Source organism: Diadema antillarum, unplaced genomic scaffold (genome assembly GCF_040938485.1).
Source record: "Diadema antillarum isolate AM-2024a unplaced genomic scaffold, OU_Dant_1.0 seq00001017_RagTag, whole genome shotgun sequence".
Taxonomy (NCBI): domain Eukaryota; kingdom Metazoa; phylum Echinodermata; class Echinoidea; order Diadematoida; family Diadematidae; genus Diadema; species Diadema antillarum.
In genome coordinates, this window is record NW_027271852.1 from 367788 (window position 1) to 388471 (window position 20684).

Sequence of the window (20684 nt, forward strand, 5' to 3'; positions counted from 1 at the left end):
GTAGATAGATAGAAAGAGAAATAAGAAGATAGATATATAGACAGACAAACAGAGAAATGAGAGAGAGAGAGCAAGAATAAGAGAGTGAATCCACACCTTTTGGAATGCAGGAGTCGTCTCATCGCCGTACTTGGTCAGGAAATATTCGTACATGCCGATGTCTGTCTGTCTGCCGAGCTGGTCACGTGACTTACAGTCTGGCACACACTGGATGACTCCACACTGATCATGTGACATATTCAGTTCAGTTCAATTCAATTTTTTTATTTCATTTTTCGACAAAAATATACACACATATGAACATCACAATATCTCCTTTGGCGACAGAAAATAAGGTACATGTAAGTAAAACTATGTGAAATGAAAAGAAATATTGATTGTCAACCAAAAAATATATTAATAAATATTTTTCTGTAAAAAGCTTTTCTGCAAAAACACAATATGAGAGTGCCAAAGTGACGACATCTTTGACTCTGACCTTGAATAACGCCGCTGGTGTGATAAGACCTTGTATCTCATATTTTGGTGAAAATGACTTTTCTGGATTAACAGTCAGTTAAGTGAAGCCTTTTACAAATCCTAGCTTATCTTACCCCAAAAATGAAGCCCCCACGGCATGTCAAAGGAAAGTCTATTCCACCTGATACAGGCTGCCGTGTTTTGTTTTGTTTTGTTTTGCTTTGTTTTTTAACGTTTTGTAGATACAAGGTCTTGTTGCCCCGGCGACGATAAGCTGTAGCTCCAAATATCACCGGTGAAAAAACACATGAAATATTACAATACTGTAACTTCATCATTTTACGTCCGACTTTGAAAAAACTGTAACTGTTCTGTTTGTTTGATTTTTACTCTATGATTGAGTGGACTTCAACACGGCGTTGAGTTGCCCTTTAAGCTAACTCACCCCTGGGGAAGTGGCCACGACTTTGTAGGGAACCAAGTAGAGGTCCAGGCCAACCTGGTGGAAGATGTTCTTGAAGAGTCCAATGACCTGGAGAGCCAACATATCCTAGCAGACACAAAGAGATTGATATAAAAAAAAAAAAAAAAAAAAAAAAAAAAATATATATATATATATATATATATATATATATATATAGCAATAATAAAGTCACAACAGAGGAATACAGGGAATGCATTAATAGCCAATCTTGATTTAATGAATAATCTGAATTTTCGAGGATCCTTCCTCTTGTTCAGGGATGACAGTGTGAATACACTGTCATCCCTGAAGAAGAGGAAGGATCCTCGAAAATTCAGATTATTCATTAAATCAAGATTGGCTATTAATGCATTCCCTGCATTCCTCTGTTGTGACTTTATTATTGCTATTTCTAGTACTGCCAATACGCGGAGCAACTACTATATATATATATATATATATATATATATATATATATAATTTAATATCATACAAAAGTACATTGATGAAGGCGATGAAGATATGATGATTATACTCTCATAATGATAATGCTAATAATGATAACAGCAATGTTAAGACTAGGAATAAGAATAAGAACAAGAACAAAATATAATAATAATAGTTATAATAAATACATTGAAACTGATAGTTACAATTATCAGGAGAAAGAAAAGTAGAAGATCCTATTTGACACCTCACAAGTGAACACATGAACTGACTAATTGTAACTGCATGAAACAGCTTGATGAATTAGTTGAGCACTGGTGCACATACAGAGCATGAATATCGTAAATAAAGTTAGAAAATGACTCTCGCAGTAGGAAACCTTTGTGAGAGAAGCGACCCAATATTTGACAAGCATACATTCAAACCATTACCTGTCTGACATCATCGCCGACCTTGAAGATACAGGCCTCCCATATCTGAGTCTTGAGAGAGCCAGCCACAACCTGACCCATGTCCGACCCTAAGCCCTTCAGTCCGAGGTTCTCCAGCTCCTGGACACCGCACTTCTGGACCTTGAACCTGGCCAAGAATGGGGCCTTGGCAGCGCTGTGGAGAACATTTAAGCAAAACGCAACATTTACATCAACATACACGTGTACAATACCTCACTGCATTCAGAGTACGGCATGCACAATAGTCCTGGTGTTCACTATTGTGTAATGAATGATCCAAAATTAAAAACTGATTCGTTAACAGTTTTAATGACAATAATCATTATTAACACAATGTCACAACAATATATGCTGTTTGCTGATGATACCAATGTATTCTGTTACAATTCAGATTTTTCAGTCACTCCAAAAAACTTTTAATACTGACTTACTGGAATTGTTGACATGTATACTACAACAATGTGTGTTCCTGTACAATGATAATGCAAGAAAAATCAAATCAAATCAAATTAAATAATCATTCACATATTATGACATACGTGGTATACGACATGAATGCTTTGCATAAGGCTTCCCTGGATCCACATGTTTTGACAAACTTACCTTACATATCTAATCAGTATCATAGGATGGCATTCACAGTATAGTTTTTCAGATACATGTACATGTATATATTTTTGTGTTAAATTGGATGAGAATGCATGATAACATGTACAATCACAGCTTAAAATAGACAACAGCATCCACAAAACAACACAGAATTACTAGTTTCACAAATAGACCAGAATAGAACTATCTACACTACCTCTGCATGGGTGTGCCTGACTTGTAGTCGATTTCCATGACGACAGCTTCTGGGTTGCTAGGAAGATAGCATCCCGGCTGGAGTTTGATTTTGGCCAATTCCCTCAGACATGCAGCTTTCCTCTCATCCCCCTTTGGAAATGGTCTGTTCCACAAAAATAAACAAAGACCCAGAATTAACATGTAGGAAATCTGAATAGATTAATTAACGGTGAGGAAGGCTGGTACAAGTTATTCCGTTTAGAGGTAGCGGTACAGGAAGAGTTTCAACGGGGGCAGTTAAGGTGGAAAATCCTGCACAATGTGTGAAAAAACGGAATTCAAAAGCGGACTTGAAAATATCTTGTTGATTGAAGAGCAAAGCAACAGGAATGTGTATTTGTACAATGTCACATACTCATATCATAGTCTTTTCTTATGAAAAATACAGCGTCTGAGCTTGGATTGTCTAAGTCTAGTGATCAAGAGCTTTTCTAGTATACTCTTAACTTGCTGACTTATCATGCCATGTCCATTTCCATAAGATTCTACTACAATCAAACCAATCTAACTTCAGACACACTCTACGTGTCTGCTATTTTGAGTAAGACATGTTGTTTGTAATTCTGCTCCTTTAAAATGAAACTGCAGGGAAGGGAATTTTTCTCGATACAATCGGATTTAACTTTATAGACGCAGATAAATTTGGTAGTGTGTGAACTGATTACACTGTAAGTCATGTATACAACAACGTACACGTTCAGCCACAAGGATAAAAGGAAGACCATACCTGATTTCACCAGATATTGCTGTGATCTTGCCAAAGAAGTCAAACTCCCTCTCGTAGAATTCCTTTGCTGGTCCTGACAGGTTGGCAATAATGCCTTCAATCAGGGCTTCCAGGGCATCAGCAAACTCTCCTACAGTTGCAGAAAATTACATCATAATGTACATACACATACACTGTATTATAAATAATGGCTAGCTGTAGAAAAAAAAGAAAAAAAAAGATTACCTTGGCAAATAAAAACCTCTCTTTGAATATGATTGATTAAAATTTTTTAAATGGAATCCATCTAGCCATCAAAGCAAAAAAACAAAACAAAACAAAACAAAACACACATTTGTCACACAAACCAAAATTTGGTAAAAACATTTACCAAAGTAATCTATAATCTTGGAAACACAAATAGAACACAACACAAACATGTAAAGGCCATGACCTTGCAATGTGCACATGAAGAGGTCACCACCTTCCCTCATGATCATAAAGAGGGCATGACCTTATCACATGATCACAATGAGGTCATGGCCTCTTCACATGATACTGAAGGGGTCATGATCATACAATGTGAACATGAAGACGTCACGACCCATCATGTGAGCATACTCAGGTCGTGATCCTTATGACCTCTTCACGTGAACCTGAAGGGGTCATGCCCTTTGGTCACACGTCAATCTGGCAACTCACCGTCTCTCTCCTTGCCCTCCTCATCCTTGAAGATGTTTGTCTTCATGTTCCAGATGAGCTGATGGGCCAGCAGCTGGGACTTCTTGGCCAGGACCAGGATCAGCTCAGTCACAAAGCCAAACTTGGATTGGGAGAAAGAAGGGGGAAACATTCTCATCACATATCATACAGTGGTTTGCATTTTGAAATGCATCTCACTCTAGACTGACATCAGATTATATAGAGTTCAAGACTTATATTGGAAAAATCAGGCACTTGGGAATAGATTTGCTGTGTTTTCAAACTGAGAAAATGTGACAAGGTGCTATGTAATGCAAGTTTTACAGTTGAACATAGCTGATAAAGCTTCATCATGCCATCAAAATATATATCACGAGGAATTTTGCGCAATTTTTAGCGACTCTTTGTCAATATCAAGTTGGCCAAAGAATTGAAAGTCAAAGAGTTCTCTCCTCTTCAACACAGTGTTCTCACTGTCATTTCAACAAAGAAATGATCACTTTGTCGACAAAATAACTGATTTCGTGAAAAAATGGCAATTACGGTGATGAAATGATGGATTTCATAACAAACACAACTGTGCGACACTTGGTACCCCATAGAGCTTATCCTCGAAGTCAGCTTATCCTCAAAGTTAAGGATCACCATGTGAATGTACTGATGAGAAACAGAGGAAGGTTCCAAGTATAATACTGCAAGAGTGGAAATTTTCATGCATTTTGCGCAGCACTAAACTAGAACAAAAAAAGAAGAAGCGTGGACATTTTTTGCTTGTTACAAATAATGTTACTTTATACATAGTAGCTTTGACCTGAAGATAGGAATATTGAATGGAAGTATAACTGTAGTTCTTTGGAGTTTCCTTCAAATTTGCGGTTCCTCTGAATGTGCTGTCCTAATGCAGACCAGTTATCTTTCACTGTAATATGTGCAGTCAAAGCCCTTAAGCACCATGGCAGCAGTGAGCTGTTTGAAGTCGTGACCGTCCCAGAACTGAAAAATATGCAAAGTTTATCCTACCTGGCTGAGCACAAGAAAATTACTTGAAGCTAAAAATGTCCACTTTTACATTTGAGAGACAGAGAGGGATAAGGTGTACTCACAGTGTCATATCTGACTGCCTGCACCAGCTGGGGGACATAGAAGAGCAGGGCCTCCGGGGGGTAGTCCTGCAGCACCCTGGTGGCATACTGGGCGGTCAAGGGGTGCGGCAGGTACTGCTGGGAGAAGTAGGACAGGGCTGTGACAGGCGGGACTGGGGCCCAGCACAGAATGTGACTCAACTGCAAGGGGGAAGAAAGAGAACAAAAGATCACCGTAAGGACAGTATGTTTATTTGTACCTTCCATTTGCAAGGCATGGTTTGCATATATAGAGTTCTGTATTTTTTCTTTAAATCACAGAACATTGGACATAGCAATACCGAAAGAATCTATGACAAAAATTGATAAGAACACATGTATTTTGTAAGCATATTTCTTCCACTAAAATGTGAAGTGGCTTTTTTTAAAAACCCCATTCTTCATCTGGAATTGAAAGCCTTATACTTTTGAAGCAGAACATGATGTGGCATAGGCAGATAAAAGCAACTGTGACACTGAGATACATTGTACCTAGCAAAATTTCAAGCAATTTGTGAATACCTCCTTTCATAATACTCATTCTCATAAAAATTTAGTTCATACAGATTTAATGGCATGATATTATCTCCTAGCCAGGAGGGTGTCAGAAGGAATCCCTGTTGACACATATTTTGATGCCATCTACAGATATTACTTTCTGGAAGTGATATATTCTTGGAATATATTCCGTAGGCTTACAAAGGGCCAAGGGTACATACAAAGCACGATTACTCAGAGGTTAAAGTTCAACTATACCTCGGCAACATCAGCATCTACACTGTGCTCCGTGACCAGGAAGTGGATGGCGCTGGGGAGGTCGCTGACCGCCATCGGGTTGAGGCGAACCATGCGGGTCACTTCTTTGACCAGACTCTCCGACGCCCTGAACCTAAACCATGATGCGAGAAAGAAACAAATGAGGATATTGTAGTTGAGGCAACAATATGTGGCGTTCACACAATACAATCGGCTGTTTTGAAATGGCAGCTGGAGAACACCGCCAATTATAGATCTGTTGCAAAAGATTAAAGGCACATGGACCCGGTTGTTTAGTCAAATGCGTATGCAGGCGCACGGTGCAAGTTTCCTACAGAGACCTGTGCTATCAACTCCTCTTTAGCGCGTATGCTATGACCCATTTCCACGAGTCCGAAGAAGTCCGATCCACTGTAGTCTGTGGTCCGATCACAGTTCGGCTCATGATTCGGCTGAGGGGGATGACAGCTTTAGCAAACTTCTTTTGTGACGTCATACTAAGAAGCACATAAGGACACACCCTGGCATCACACAGACATTTAGGTTTTGCAATTCTCAGTACTGCCAATACCTACTTAGTAGGTGCCGTGCACAGAGCAGCATTTTACAGTGTAGATGCATTATGGGATAGCTCAGGGGATAAACTTGCCCAGGTTTTGGCTGCATACACACTCAGGTCATGTTCAGTCTTTATCCAGGGGTATTTTTTTTTGTCGTAAATTTCTTCACCTTCCATCATGTGACCAGCACATCAGTAAAATGTGAAAATTTTAAACTCTTACTCAGTTGAATTCTAAGAAAAAAGCAGCAAAGAACAAAAATTGCATTGAATTGCATGGGAACTAAGACATGTGCCAGACAACCGGAAGCAACAATGGCACCAAGGAATCCTGCAGTGCATCTGTGACAGGGCTCTTTAGCATGCGCATTCGCGATACCAAGAATTGTGTGCCATGGACCTGAAGCTACGCGTATGTGAGAGCCTGCTTCAAACTCACCTGACAGGCAGCTGGCAGGCGAGATGCGGGGAGACCTCCCAGGCGAGATGGGCAAAGTCACGCCAGTTGCGCTCGTTGGTGGTCTGCTGCACTCTCCAGTTGGCGACCAGGTCCTCCCCGGGGAGTCGGGCCTCGGGATTGTCCAGCGGGTTGCACCAGCAGCACAGCCGCTCAATCTCATTCACCTGGGCAGTGGGGCAGCACGTCAAATGGTGGTGGTTGGGGGTGGTAGAGGAAGAGGAGGAGGAGGAGGAGCAAAGGAGAAGTTTGGAGGTGGAAAAGGAGATGGAGAAGGAGAGAGATTGGGAGGATGTCGAACAAGGGAAGATTGGAGAGAGGAGTCAGTGAAGGATGAATGAGATGAGAAGAAAAAGAGGAAAAAAGGATGGGGGAAGAAGGAAAAAGAAGAAGGAGAAAAGGAAAAGGAGAAGAGGGACAAGGGTGAGGATGAGAAGGGAGAATTTTACAGCACCAAAGTTGTCTTTACTATTCACTGCTTTCTCTATAAGCAGACATTACATGTGCTGGTATGGCTGAGACAATATAATCCCACCGAGATCAAACTTGAGAACAGTTGAATTACGCAGATTTACGATTAACAGCCCTTCCCCAGAATACCATTCTTTTAAGTCTATTAACAACACCCGGGCTTGTATCTTTTAGCACACATTGCTTTCAGTAGGTTTTCATATATTTATCACATTGTTTGCCAGTTTGTAGAATGGTATTGCATATAAAGGAATTTTAAAAATCCAACCTTTTGAACAACATTCAGTCAGTTTTTCCTGCAGAGAAAAAAAAATGTTTAAAATTCACGAAATTTTCTTCTCCATCAAACTAACTGCCTTATACAGTACACTCCCTTTATAACGAGATTAGTTATAATGAAATTCCGGTTACAACGAAGTAAAAATTCAGGCCAAAACATTATCTTCTCTATGTTTCTTATTGTTTTTTTGTTCGGTTATGACAAAATTTCGATATACCGAAAGAAAACTGCCGGTCCCGAGGACTTCGTTATAACGGGAGTCCACTGTACTCTCAAAGTATGCACCATATTAACCAAAGTTGTCCCATTAAACTTACCAGTAGATGTAATATGAGATTCCTTCTCTTCATGTATTCTTTGGCATACTTGGCTCCAACCTCGCCACTCTTATGGGTCACAGACGACCGCTTGGACACCACCGACATGTTGCTCGTCAGCGGCATGGTGTTCATCCAGCCTTGAGGGCGCCCCGTCATGGGCCGCGCGCTGAGGTACTCGTTGCTGGCGCGGAGGTCGGCTGGTACCACACCCAGGGTGTGCTGATCGTCGGCTTCTGTTCAGGATGATATGAATGCAAAGATCGTTCCATCAGAATCATCTTAAACGTTGAACTCCCTTGTAAACGGGATGGATCATTTCCACAGGCGTAAGGAGCCAGTTGTTGTTTCATTTTGCATACGAGGTTAGAAAGGTCATGTGTACCAATGGGTATGCGGGTTATAAAATTCACTGAGTTAAGCATTTGTGATGTAATAAATATTCATGTAATCATTATGAATAGTCTTTGCCAGCACATCCACCTGAAAGCAACAAAGTGCTTTTCCATTTCTACTTTGTTTCTGTTTATAATTTTTATTTTTTTTCTTCGTTATTACCTTCGCCCAGGGGGAGGTTATATTTTCATTACCATTTGTTCGGTTGTCCGAATGCAAAATAACTCAAAAAGTTGTGAACAGATTTAGATGAAACTTGCAGGAAAGATTGAGAATGACAGAAGGAACAGATGATTAAATTTTGGTAGTGATCAGGAAATTTGTATGGATTTTATGAAGGATTTTTGATATTTTGGCTGGTAGGGTCAATGCACTTGGGAGTTCAAGCTGCAAAATTTTGAGGTTTTCATACGCGCACTAAAGTGCGTGCTCTAGCTTCTACTACGGCGAGGCGTGCTGTGCAGTTGGAAATTGATGACGTAATAAAAGGCTTCTATATTGGGAAATCGGGCAACTTTCAGTACACACTACATGTATGGGTAGAAATTGGTGGAAATCACTGATTCCTACGGAAGAACAAGATCATTGGCTGAAATTAGCTACTTGGCGGAGATTTGCGCTCTCAGAGTGCTTCTCCAATGGGGTATTGAAATTGCTATGTAACTTTATATGTAAAAATGTCTGAGATACCGAATAGATACAATGTAACACGACTATGATAATGATGAAAAAAGGTTTTCTGACCTTGTACCACTGCTGTGGTTGCCTTGAGGTACTTTTTCTCAGCCAGCATGGCGTGGAAGAACCTGATCAGGATTCCGATGTCCTCACGCAGCTCGCTCATGGACTGCGTTGGGCACATGGGAGCCACACTGCAAACAACAAAACAAGTTGAAAGAGGTGGCCACATTAATTTCACACAGTGTCTTTGTCAAACATCACGGTACTGGAAGAGCTTTGCAATACAGTCCAACCTCAGTTATTGGGTCACATCTGGACCGGCATCCATTTGGGTTTAGTGATACAAGTCTGGATAATAGAGATCTGGTTTGAAGCTACTTATTTTGGTGCAAGAAACACTCATGTTACATTTACATTGACTGGCTTCACAGACAATAGATTACTGGGAAATGGGACAGTCCTAGCAAAGTGTGCATTGTCTTGTGTCTGGCCAAAATCTGTAGTGAGGGCATTATGGATTATCGTTTTAGACAACCATCATTAACAACTAGTAGTATACATGTACACATGTACACGTAGTCTCAAGTCTCAAGTCTCAAGAACAGATGGACCGAGTATTTGTAGAAACACCTGGGCCCCATTTCATAAAACTTGTTACATGGATAGTTGTTTTAAGCTACTGAAATCCTTGCATCCGATTGGCTGAGAGCAAATTTGTCACAGAAATGTGGCAGTTGTTACTGAGAACAAGTTTTGAAACAGGACCCAGGATGTAGATGGACATAATCACTCTAAATGATATGGCAGTAAACTGTCATTAGGCTGGGACAATTGCTGTAACCTTGACTCACCTGAAGAAATCAAAAGCAGCCGAGTAGATCCTCTCCCTCAGGACGTTCTTCCCCGTACTGCTGGGCAGGATATCCCCCTGCAGGAGGGACAGCCCCATGCAGAGCAGCCGGAAGCGGGGGCCCATGGCGGCGATGTGCCGCGAGAGGGCGCCCTTCGTCTGGCCCACCTGCATCGGCAGGGAGCGGTGGAGGATGGAGACGAAGATCTCCACCACGTTGATGCTGCTGTACTTGATGCTCTCCAGGCGCTGGTGGAGGAACTGTGGATGAGCATATGGTATTATTTGTTAGCATTTTAAACAAAGCCTATCCGCGGGCCTACCTTGGGCCCACAAGAAAATATATTGAAATATAGTGTATTACTGACAACTACGACAGATTTGTATAGTTATGTTAATCATTGGTCTGTTTAAGTATGCTCACATTATTTTATTGAAGTGAAATCAAGTTAGGCCATTCGTGACTCCCACCACCCCCCCAGCACTTATACCTTTTCATATCCCCTTTTTTGCAAGTAAATCATTTAGAATAGTTTTCTATTTGTTCTGTCAGGAAAGGGCTGCAATCTAGTCAAACATCATTAAGTATGTTTATTGTGATGGCCCCTGCAGTACGGAACATGTCATGAAAGTGAAAATATAACAATTTACTGTATGTTTCTAAATGATTTATAAATTCTGTTTGAACACTTGATCATCCTTAGAAAAATGTCATTTTACCAAAATCTGTGTTCTTGTATTTTCGTTTGTACATTGTACATTTGAAAAAAAAAAGTTGCAGAAATGAATTAAATTGAAAGTAAAACTTCTAAGCAACTGATTAAATAACAAAGCTTCTCAAGCATCCCCTCCTCCCCCTTTGCACACGTGTAAATGATATGTGGTCAGATATTAATGTCACACTGCTATGTATGTGTTTCATGACATTATCTTTTACTTTAAAAAGAGTAATGTTAATACATGTCTTCTTCAAAATCACCTGCATGATTTGCTCTGAATTGTCTGAACACGAAAGTCTACTTCATTCTGAAGCCTTGTGACGGTCACTGGCACAGTAGTAGTACTCATTCCATATTCTGCTGTCACTTCATTTTGTAATTTCCCCACCAGTAAATGAGTACATATGCGTTGAAAACATCAATAGCAGCGTCTACATATTGAAATTTGTTGTTCATACGGTGTAAGTGGTTGCACAAGGTTGAGTTGTGGAGCGTAGACAAAAACCATCTCACAGGACAACGAGTGTTTGGATGCACATCATTATCTTCAAGCTTATCATTTGTGACGGCTGCACCGCGATTGTGGAACAATCTACCACGGTTCGTCCGCATTTCCCCATCCCTTGATGTCTTCAAGAAGAATCTCAAGACTTTTCTTTTTAATGCTAATCTGTGACTGAATTTTGTTGTAAAGTGCTGTGAAACCATTCATTGACTGTGTAAGAGTGCTATATAAATGATCAGATCGTATTGTATTGTATTGTATTGTATCTTCAGATCATATCTTTGATCTTATTAACTCTCATCACAATTAGACTTCAGATGATGTCTACCTACCTGAGTCCATATGTGATGCGGTACGGTGTTTGGCGGGTTGGGTTCGGGGATGTCGTCCCCGCTGATGGCTGCCAATGGGCTCGGCTCCTCCAGATCCACGGCGAAGAGTCCCCGCCTCTCGTCCATGCTCATCTGCCACGCCCCCGCCATCTCCCGCATCAGCTGGTGGGTGTGGTGGATGTGAGATGAGGAGACACCACGGATGAGTCAAAGTGAGAATACAGTTTAAAACCAGAAATTTATTGCGTGCATGAAACTTTCGTGAATTTAATCAAGAGCCATGATTTGTGAAAGAACAATGCATGGGGAATGTTCTTGTCTAGACAATTAATTAAATGCCAGTGGTAATTTCCAAAAGTTTCATGCTGCGAAGCAGGCTGCATCCTCCAATCCGTGAAAGTTTCATGCTGTGAATGTTTTTGGTTCACAGTACATGGCAAGCAAGGCCGAATGACTAGACAGGTACGACTGGCCGAGTGCCTGAAATTACTGGCATGAAAATATCCACTTTTACACTATTTAACACCTCTACATGTCGAGAGTGGAGAACAAATTATCTGGAACGGGTTCGGGTACTTTTCAATAAACTCAGGACAGTAGTGAGTGCTCTTTTGGGGGAAAAACTGTGAAATAGTTCTATACAAGATACAGGAAGTGAGAAACGCATGATACAACTGTGTATCTGGGAATATAACCCTAAAACTTGAAGCCCGGACTACGACTCCTAGAGTAAATCTGTCTGATATTTCCCATCCATGTTTCAAACTTGACCCTACCTGAAGCTCCAGGTCAGACCTGGCGGCGAGGAGCCATTCCCAGCATGCAACAGCCTTCTCCATGGCTAGCGTTGTGAAGAGCCGGACGGGGGCTCGACAGAGGTTGTGTAGCAGGTGTCTGTCCATCCCTGCAAGGATTAGAGATCATTAGGTGTGGTGAGCTTTGGGAAATTTGCCGCAAGTTTATGCATTGGTGCAGTAAAATTTTGAAGAAGTACTCGAAGTTCTACTGTTTAATATATCAGGAGTCCATTATACAGTACTTAGGCTTATCATATAATATTTTTTGTTTGTTAACGATTACAAATTTGTAAATCATTTCGATCTTCCGCACTTAAATAAATGTGTCGTTGATGCTTTCACATAAGATGGAAAAGAGTATGAAATGATAAAGAAGTCTTTGGTGAATCAAGTAATTACTTCCTGAAGCAGGAACCATGCCAACAAAGACATTTTCAACACTTGACAAAATTTATTCCAGTCCCAGCTATCGAAATTCATGCCAGACTTTTTCTTCACATTCTAAACTACAGCAAAGGGCGATGTCGGATGATGTGGCTCAGTCAAAAAGCACATCTACCTCACAATCAAATGGCTAGGGTTCAATTCCCATTTAGTCTAGCTGAGCAACATTGTGTGTAATCTTACTGTCCCTTCTAGTAGGAGACAAAACACTCTGTCCCTCAGATAGGACATAAAGTGGAGGTCCCGACTCATAAGTATGAGAGAGTCACAAATCATGCACGTAAAAGATCCCGCTTCATTCATTAATTGCAAAGAGCAAGGTGCCAACCCAATGATGTGATCCACCCACACACCCTCACCACAAACCGAGCGTATAATGCCAACCTCTCACAGTTCACCCCCTTGCGGTTCACCCCCTTGCAGTTCGCCCCTTCAGGGTTCGCCCCTTTGTGGTTCTTCCCAGGTGTCTAGGAATAGTCAGCAAACAGTAAAGTGCAAACCAGGCATATTGTGTCATACAAAGATGAGCAGGAACTAAAACAGGATTATTGTTTTTCTCCCTCTCAGGCCATGCCATCAACACTGGTCTGACAGATCAACTGATTCTCTGGTCCCAGGCTACTGGACCATCAGGTTTACGGAACTAAATTTGCTCCAAGGCAAACGGAGGTCTGTAATCATTAGGCCAGTGGGTTCCACAGCCCTCCAACTCCATTGAAACTCAAGCAGTGGCTCTAACCAAGTCTCTGACTCCATCTATTAAAGCCACATACCTTCTGTACTAATGAGGAGGGCACACACTCTGAACATGGCGTTGGTGAAGGCATCCTCCCTGCCGGAGTCACAGGCCTTCTTCAGCTGGCTGTTCAGCACACTGGACAGGCTCAGCCCCCCTGGGCCGGCATCCATGTAGATAGCCTTCATCCCAGACACCTACCATGTAAAGACATCCAGGATAACATTATCAATTGCAAATTTATTCTAAAATTAAACTTAAAATAAAAAAAATAAAAATTGGACTGTGTTATCAAGAATTCTATACGGTACTACAGGCCTGCCAACATTCACACATCCAAATCAGGGAGATTCCACACAGCAATCAGGGAGATATCTGTGTGTTACATGCATTTCAATGGGCAAAAATAATTCCCAAAACAGGGAAACTTTAATATTCTCTTATTCAGACATGAACAGATTTTGACATTTTCAGGGAGACTTGGCAGCTCTGGTACTAATGGGCTCTTTGAAAGTTGGGTTCAAACATGTGGGTGCATTAGGAAGAGTAAATTCACCAGTCCTTGGCTACGTACAGCTAGGTTTTAAACGATAACATACTGCCATGCACTCCACTTGATTCTAAGTTAAGTGAACAGTTCAAACTCATTATTTCTAGCATTCATACTTTATTATGACAAAAGCTGACAGCCAAGTCCCTGGCCAGACTCTTATCAATGAGTGAAGAGTGGGATCTTAAAATTATTACACTCCATTGTTGTCAATTTGAGGTATTTGTGATTACACCTGCTAAAAAACAAAGAAAATAATGAGAGAATAGGGGATACATGTATTTCTCATTATACTTCATGAATATTTCTTGTCATGTAACAGGTGAGTTAGCAATGGAAAGACTGTCTCTTGCTCTCTCTAATTTAACTTATAATTATATTTATTTTAATATGTTAAAAAATGGTTTTTCACCCATTTTGTGATCAAACTCTACATATCTACATTAAAGATAATAAAAAGTTTTGGTACCTCAAAAGCTTCCCTGAATTTCCTTGTCTTGGTTTGTGTTTCAGTGAGAATTACGTTGTCTGTGAGAATTACTCGCCCCAAAGTGCTCTCATGTCTTAGTAATCATGCAATAATGGTTTCATACCAGAGCCAACGCTGTACAGCGTCGATAAATATTGTACGAAACCACTGACTGCGACCAGCAGCGTGCAGCCCATTGTACGCATAGCTAACTGCGACCAGCAGCCCCATACGCATAGCGTAATGGGGCTTCGCATTGTAGCATTCAGGATCATGACAGAATTAGTATCGCGGGTAAATGTCAACTTAAAATCCAGAAATTTCTTCGATTTGAAGACTTACCAATTAAGTTGAAGTATTGAAAACAGGCTTCGAACAACGTTTGGTTCTGCCAATAGTCCCTTTCTGTTCGAATTGATGACTGAATGTGACTCAGTCGAGAGGACCTTGGGAGAGCTACATTGTACATACACTGGATACCATGGCCAGCGCATGCGCACACAAACATCTTATCCGTTCATGGATTTGAAATTTGTGTGCATGTGATGTGTTCGCATGCACTGGCTGTAGTATTCAGTGTACTGTATGTAGCTCTCCTAAGGTCCTGTCGACCGAGTCACATTCAGTCATCAATTCGAACAGAAAGGGACTATAGGCAGAACCAAACGTTGCCCGAAGCCTGTTTTCAATACTTCAACTTAATTGGTAAGTCTTCAAATTGAAGAATTTATGGGATTTTAAGTTGACATTTACCCTGCGATACTAAATCTGTCATGATCCCGAATGCTACAATGCGAAGCCCGATTACGCTATGCGTATGGGACTGCTGGTCGCTATGCGTATGGGGCTGCTGGTCGCAGTTAATTGCATAATTACTAAGACATGAGAGCACTTTGGGGCGAGTAAGTCTCACAGTGTTAGTTATATGAAAGGTACTTTAACCTGAAACACAAACTAAGACAAGGAAATTCAAGGACACTTTTGAGGTACCAAAACTTTTTATTATCTTTAACACATGCACAATGTATACCAACAAAAGACACTACTTTCTGAAGTATTCTCTTGGAAACTCACCTCTCCAGAAAATCGACTCCTGAGGCTCATCACGGAGACAAAGTTGGCCGACTCACTGGTGAGGCTGTCTGACCCCTGGGAGGAATATGAGAGATCACCGATGATCAATTGACACTCATTGTAATCATCTGTGCGGGATAATTTTACAGAACTTGAGGTATCGGGGTTCAGTTCTAGCACCATCATATAATAATCATCATAATCGTTGTCGTCGTCATTGAACATAAATATACAGTTCCCTAACCCAGAAAATGAATGAATTAATGAATAAATAAATAAACAAATAGACAAATAAATCAATAGAATTAATGAATGATTAAATACATAAACGAATGAACAAATGAATACACAAATAAATAAAAGGACAACTACAGAGCCACTACAGTAACTCACTGAAGCTGTGAGCCCCTTGTTGAAGCCAGCACACTGGAGGGCGCTCTCTGTAGCCATCTCCAGTGTGCTTCGCTGGGAGAGGCTGTCCGCAGAGTTCTCCAGGTGGATCAGGTACTGCTGGATGTGGGAGCGAGTTGCCGAGGCAGCCCACTTCACCGCCTCCTGGAAGATGCCTCCGCAGCGCGCTGCAAAGTCACGAACGATGCCCTGTTAGGGTGGGGGGAGAGGGAAAGAATCATTACCCACTGTGATGACCACTGCATTACCATGTCTCTTATGTATTCATGCATGCACCTGTAACATACATGTACCATGCCCCTCCAACTACACCTTATCCCCTCCCCCTACATCCAGTTAACCATCCAGCCCTTTGGAATTCTGAAATGCCCCAAAACTCCACAAATGACTCATTTGGCTCCTATTGGCAGTAGGTTCATTTTCAAAAGACATGATCCCCTCTTCACAGCATAAAAGAGAGGACAGAGAATTAATCCCACAGACATACCAGTATTACATGAAGCAGACAAATGGTCGTATGGATTGGGGTATGATCGTGTAAAATCAAGTATATCAAAAATATCAAAAGCTAGCATGACTAAGGGTTATTACTATTTGAATGCTGCTTAAACATGGACACCTCAAATCAGTAATCTTGGCTACATCAATGTGGTAGTTCCCATACACATTGCTCATCTGCTTTCTAACTGTTTTAAATGTGTCACTAATGTTAATTTTTTTATGGAGGGCTCATCTCCTTTATGCCTCCAGATACATCAAACATATCACAATAGTGTCAATCCAACAATTACTACACATGAACTAAAGGATTCATATAAATCTAAGACAACTGGCAAAGCTCTGTCTTATTTTGCACGCTTCCACACGTCAGTGTAGCCATATCACATCGCCCAATCATCCTGGTGGGATAAATTACCTCTCTGGCCTCCTTAGTGTCCATAACGGTCAGCATGAGTGTGTTGTTGAAGACAGGGTACTCCCTGACCTCTTGTAGGCTGTCTTCTGCCGCAGCCTTGGACAGCAGCTGAAGGAGGTCCAGCATGCTCCACAGGACGTCTCCATTCCACAGCAGCTGGGGGAATCTATGGGGGTGGTAAAGGTGAAAAGGAGGAGGGCAAAGTAGGACAATCTTAAGTCCTATACAATTGTAGCTCAGCAAGGTGCAGAACAAGCAGAAGGATCGGGACTTACAGTTTGTATTCTTGAACTGTTCAGGACTAAGCCAGAGTTCACTTGGGCTGAAAGGTGTGCAAGAGTAACACTGACAGGTCTCCTGTAATTGTTTTTTGGGTTTTTTTGGCTATAAAATGGCAAATGTGCACACAGGCACTATATACGGCATTGTCGCAAATGTGATATTTCAAGATTTGTGACATCTCACAAGGAATGGAATTCACAAGTGATAACCACAGTGCAGAAACAAGAAACATTATTCCTTTTCAGGAGAAACTGTTGTGATTCCCCAGCTTGGAGAAAAAATATACGGGGTATTTCTGTTACGGGTGGCAATATTTTCACAGGTTGTTAAGTTGGAATAGCAGCCAATTTGAAGATAAAATGTCTCACTCAGGGTCTCAACTGCTGCAGAAAGGGGATTTGAACCAAGGGACCTCATGATTGACAGTCCGTGGTCTAATCCACTGAACTACAGGAGCTCCTTACAGTGAAAACATACATGTAGTTCTCACATGCCTCCAGAACTGTCGATTTTTCTTCTGAAGTGTACACATATGCATCTGAAATATGTGAAATATAAGCTTTCATGGCACAATTTCAATTGGGTAACGACAAAAATGCGAAATTTTGCCAAAAATGGTTGCTGGAAGTACAGCAGTCGAAGAGCCTACCAGATCGTGGTTGCTACATAATTTTTTATAACTGATTATTGATAATCGACAAACTGGGCAACAGCAGTGTCACAGACCTTCCGTTCCAGAGTGAATTGCATGGAGCTTGTTGGACAATACGAATGCTAGGGCACAATCAATCCTCGTGAAATGTTGTACATACCCACAATGCTGGATGGGGAGGGCTCTTTTGGAATAAAAATCATGTACTACAATCAACATTATTCTACACTTATGATATCGAAATACTCCATGACAACTCATAATTTTGGTAAATCATGTCAGCCGGGCAAGTGTCTTGGTAGACCCTTTTGATGAATTGCAAGCAAATTCCAAATGGTGGAAGATGAATTTTAAGCTCTTATGAGAGCTATGTTTTGGCTTTAAACGGACAGGGAATCAATTCATCTTACCTGTCTACCAGCCGAGACAGGTATTTGTCCGCAACCTTCCTGATTTGCTTCAGGACGTGGTTAAACTTGACCAGCAGGAACTGGGCGTGGTGGACGAGCTCCTTCTCTCGCTCCTCTGTGCGTGGCTGAAAGGTGGACAGCGAAATTGGTGCAAAGTTAGCAATTTAATTAAAAAAAATCAGACTCACATACGACCCCTGGGGTGACAAGATCTTGTATCTCACTCGGCATATATTCAAGGATTTTCTAACCCAACTTTGAATATAAAAAATACTGATTTTTATTTTTTTTGAAATAGATTACAGTTATTAAGGAAATCGAAAACAATGTTTCTATATCATTTGACATCAACATTAATGTCATTTTGTACAAATGTTGCGTACTGTGAATGAAAGCATTTTTGCCCTCTTCTGAATATTCATGATTTTGTTAGGTATGAGGTCAAGTCATCACAGGGATGAATATATTGCTTTGCAATAATGATGTGGAAAAGTGGCTGGTCTCCTTTATAGATGTTTGTGTGTTCATTTGCTGCCCTGATTTAGGTTATGAGCAAAAGCATTACAGACATAAACTAGTGCCAAGACCAGCCTCCACTTGACTCATCATGCAAAGTTAGCAAGTACACAAAAAAAAAAAAATACAAAGAAAAAAAAAATCAGACCCATATATGACCCCTGGGGTGACAAGATCTTGTATCTCAATCAGCATATATTCAAGGATTTTCTAACCCAACTTTGAATATCAAAAATACTGACTTTAATTTTGAAATACGTTACAGTTATCAAAGAAATCGAAAACAATGTTTCTGTATCATATGACATCAACTTAATGTTATTTTGTACAAATGTTGCGTACCCTGAATGAAAGCATTTCTGCGCTCTCCTGAATACTCATGATTTTTTAGGTATGAGGTCAAGTCACTGCAGGGATGACAATAATCATGTGGAAAAGTGGCTGGCCTCCTGCACAGATGTTTGTGCGCTCATTTGCTGGTCTGATTTACATTATAAACAAGCCTGCTATAAGGCATAAACTAGTGGCAAGACCAGCCTCAACTTGACTCACCATGTTCGCCATGATGTCGAGGAAGGTGTCGAAGACCTTGTCGAAGGAGGCTAGGAGGCACTGCCACATGCCTGCCTTGTCCTTGATGATGGCCTTGTCCTCCAGGTAGGTGAAGACCACCGCAAAGCTGGTGGGTGTGGCATGGCTAACCCGGAGTGTCTCCAGCCGGTGGACCGACAGCAGGTACGTGCACTGGGCAAAGTTGAGCTTGTTGACGATGACCGCCACCTCGGCAGGGTGACCGAGCAGGGAGAGGATGTTCTGGCGGAGCTCATTCAGGTCATTCTGGTCAGGAAACATTAGACACATTATACTTGTTAGTCAATTACCTTCTACACATGGCTATACAATTCATTGTGAAAGGAAGGACATGTTCACACCACAAATTTAACTCTTCATGTGCCTTGGTGGAAACCCCCCTGTGTGCCACATTATTCTGAGACACCGACGTTGTCATGCTTTAAGGAAACATTTTGTTTTTCAAATTTATGTTACCGTGGTACTTCTATAGATTTCTGTTAAGCTGGACGTACAGTGATTTAAGTAGTAGAAAAAATGCAAAGCTTTGCTTTGATGTATATTGTATGAAGAACTCTAAGATTGTTTTTCTTTCAAATGATTAGTAGCTATATTACTGTACAGGCAAAACTTCTGCACACAAAACAGTGACAGAAACTTAGAAATTACACGCAAATCCAGTACATAACACCGCTTGTTAGTCAATCATCACGTAAAATGTAAGCTATATGTAAGAGGAACGGAGGCGCGAGAAATGCTTTCATTGTATTGCGGTATTTGGCGATTTATCGATCGGTTTGGGTAGGTTTGTGCGTTTGAGCATAATATGCGAAGTTGGCACGCTGTTAACTGAGTCGGACGTGCGAACGTGGCACATAAAGAGTTAATCTCCACTCCTACCTGTTTATCTGTCTATATGCACCTTGATGCATGCAGATGGTGCATGAAACTTAATTTTAGATATGTCCAGATGAAGGAATAAGGGGAGAAAGAATGCACAATTTCATTACAGAATAAAAAAAATATTTAGCATTTGTCATGGCTACAGCAGGTCTATGATTACTGATAGGTAAGTATAAAAATCTAGTCATGGAAGGCAATAATTACACATGGCACAATCTATTCTCACACTGGTAACACTGTCTCCTAGAGTTTGAACTTTGTAGCCATGCATGTTGGATAACTCACATAAGACACGCTGTCATTTCTCAAGGCGGAGTTATACTGGAGCTCTGAGCGCAGGTGTTCCCCGGGACTGGAGGTGAGGAGGGGGGACTTGGCCGCGATGAGACACACCCCCTCGTACCACTCCTTGGGCCAAAGACCTGTCATTGGTTT

The 20684-nt window shown here is 41.1% G+C and overlaps 1 protein-coding gene across 1 annotated transcript in view; it reads right to left on the reverse strand.

Annotated features, from left to right (window-relative positions):
- Positions 1-20684, reverse strand: part of LOC139742731 (phosphatidylinositol 4-kinase alpha-like) — a 62667-nt gene that overhangs the window by 4586 nt on the left and 37397 nt on the right. Inside the window, exons 16-36 of the mRNA XM_071653256.1 lie at positions 20535-20671; positions 19329-19613; positions 18261-18385; positions 16917-17082; positions 15983-16189; positions 15590-15664; positions 13534-13693; positions 12296-12423; positions 11520-11681; positions 9965-10224; positions 9177-9304; positions 8037-8272; positions 6951-7135; positions 5953-6085; positions 5179-5358; positions 4076-4196; positions 3395-3524; positions 2627-2770; positions 1801-1975; positions 905-1009; positions 97-222 (exon numbers count right to left, since the gene is read on the reverse strand). Of these exons, the coding sequence (XP_071509357.1) occupies positions 97-222; positions 905-1009; positions 1801-1975; positions 2627-2770; positions 3395-3524; positions 4076-4196; positions 5179-5358; positions 5953-6085; positions 6951-7135; positions 8037-8272; positions 9177-9304; positions 9965-10224; positions 11520-11681; positions 12296-12423; positions 13534-13693; positions 15590-15664; positions 15983-16189; positions 16917-17082; positions 18261-18385; positions 19329-19613; positions 20535-20671 (3368 nt within the window). The remainder of the gene's footprint in view (positions 1-96; positions 223-904; positions 1010-1800; positions 1976-2626; positions 2771-3394; positions 3525-4075; positions 4197-5178; positions 5359-5952; positions 6086-6950; positions 7136-8036; positions 8273-9176; positions 9305-9964; positions 10225-11519; positions 11682-12295; positions 12424-13533; positions 13694-15589; positions 15665-15982; positions 16190-16916; positions 17083-18260; positions 18386-19328; positions 19614-20534; positions 20672-20684) is intronic.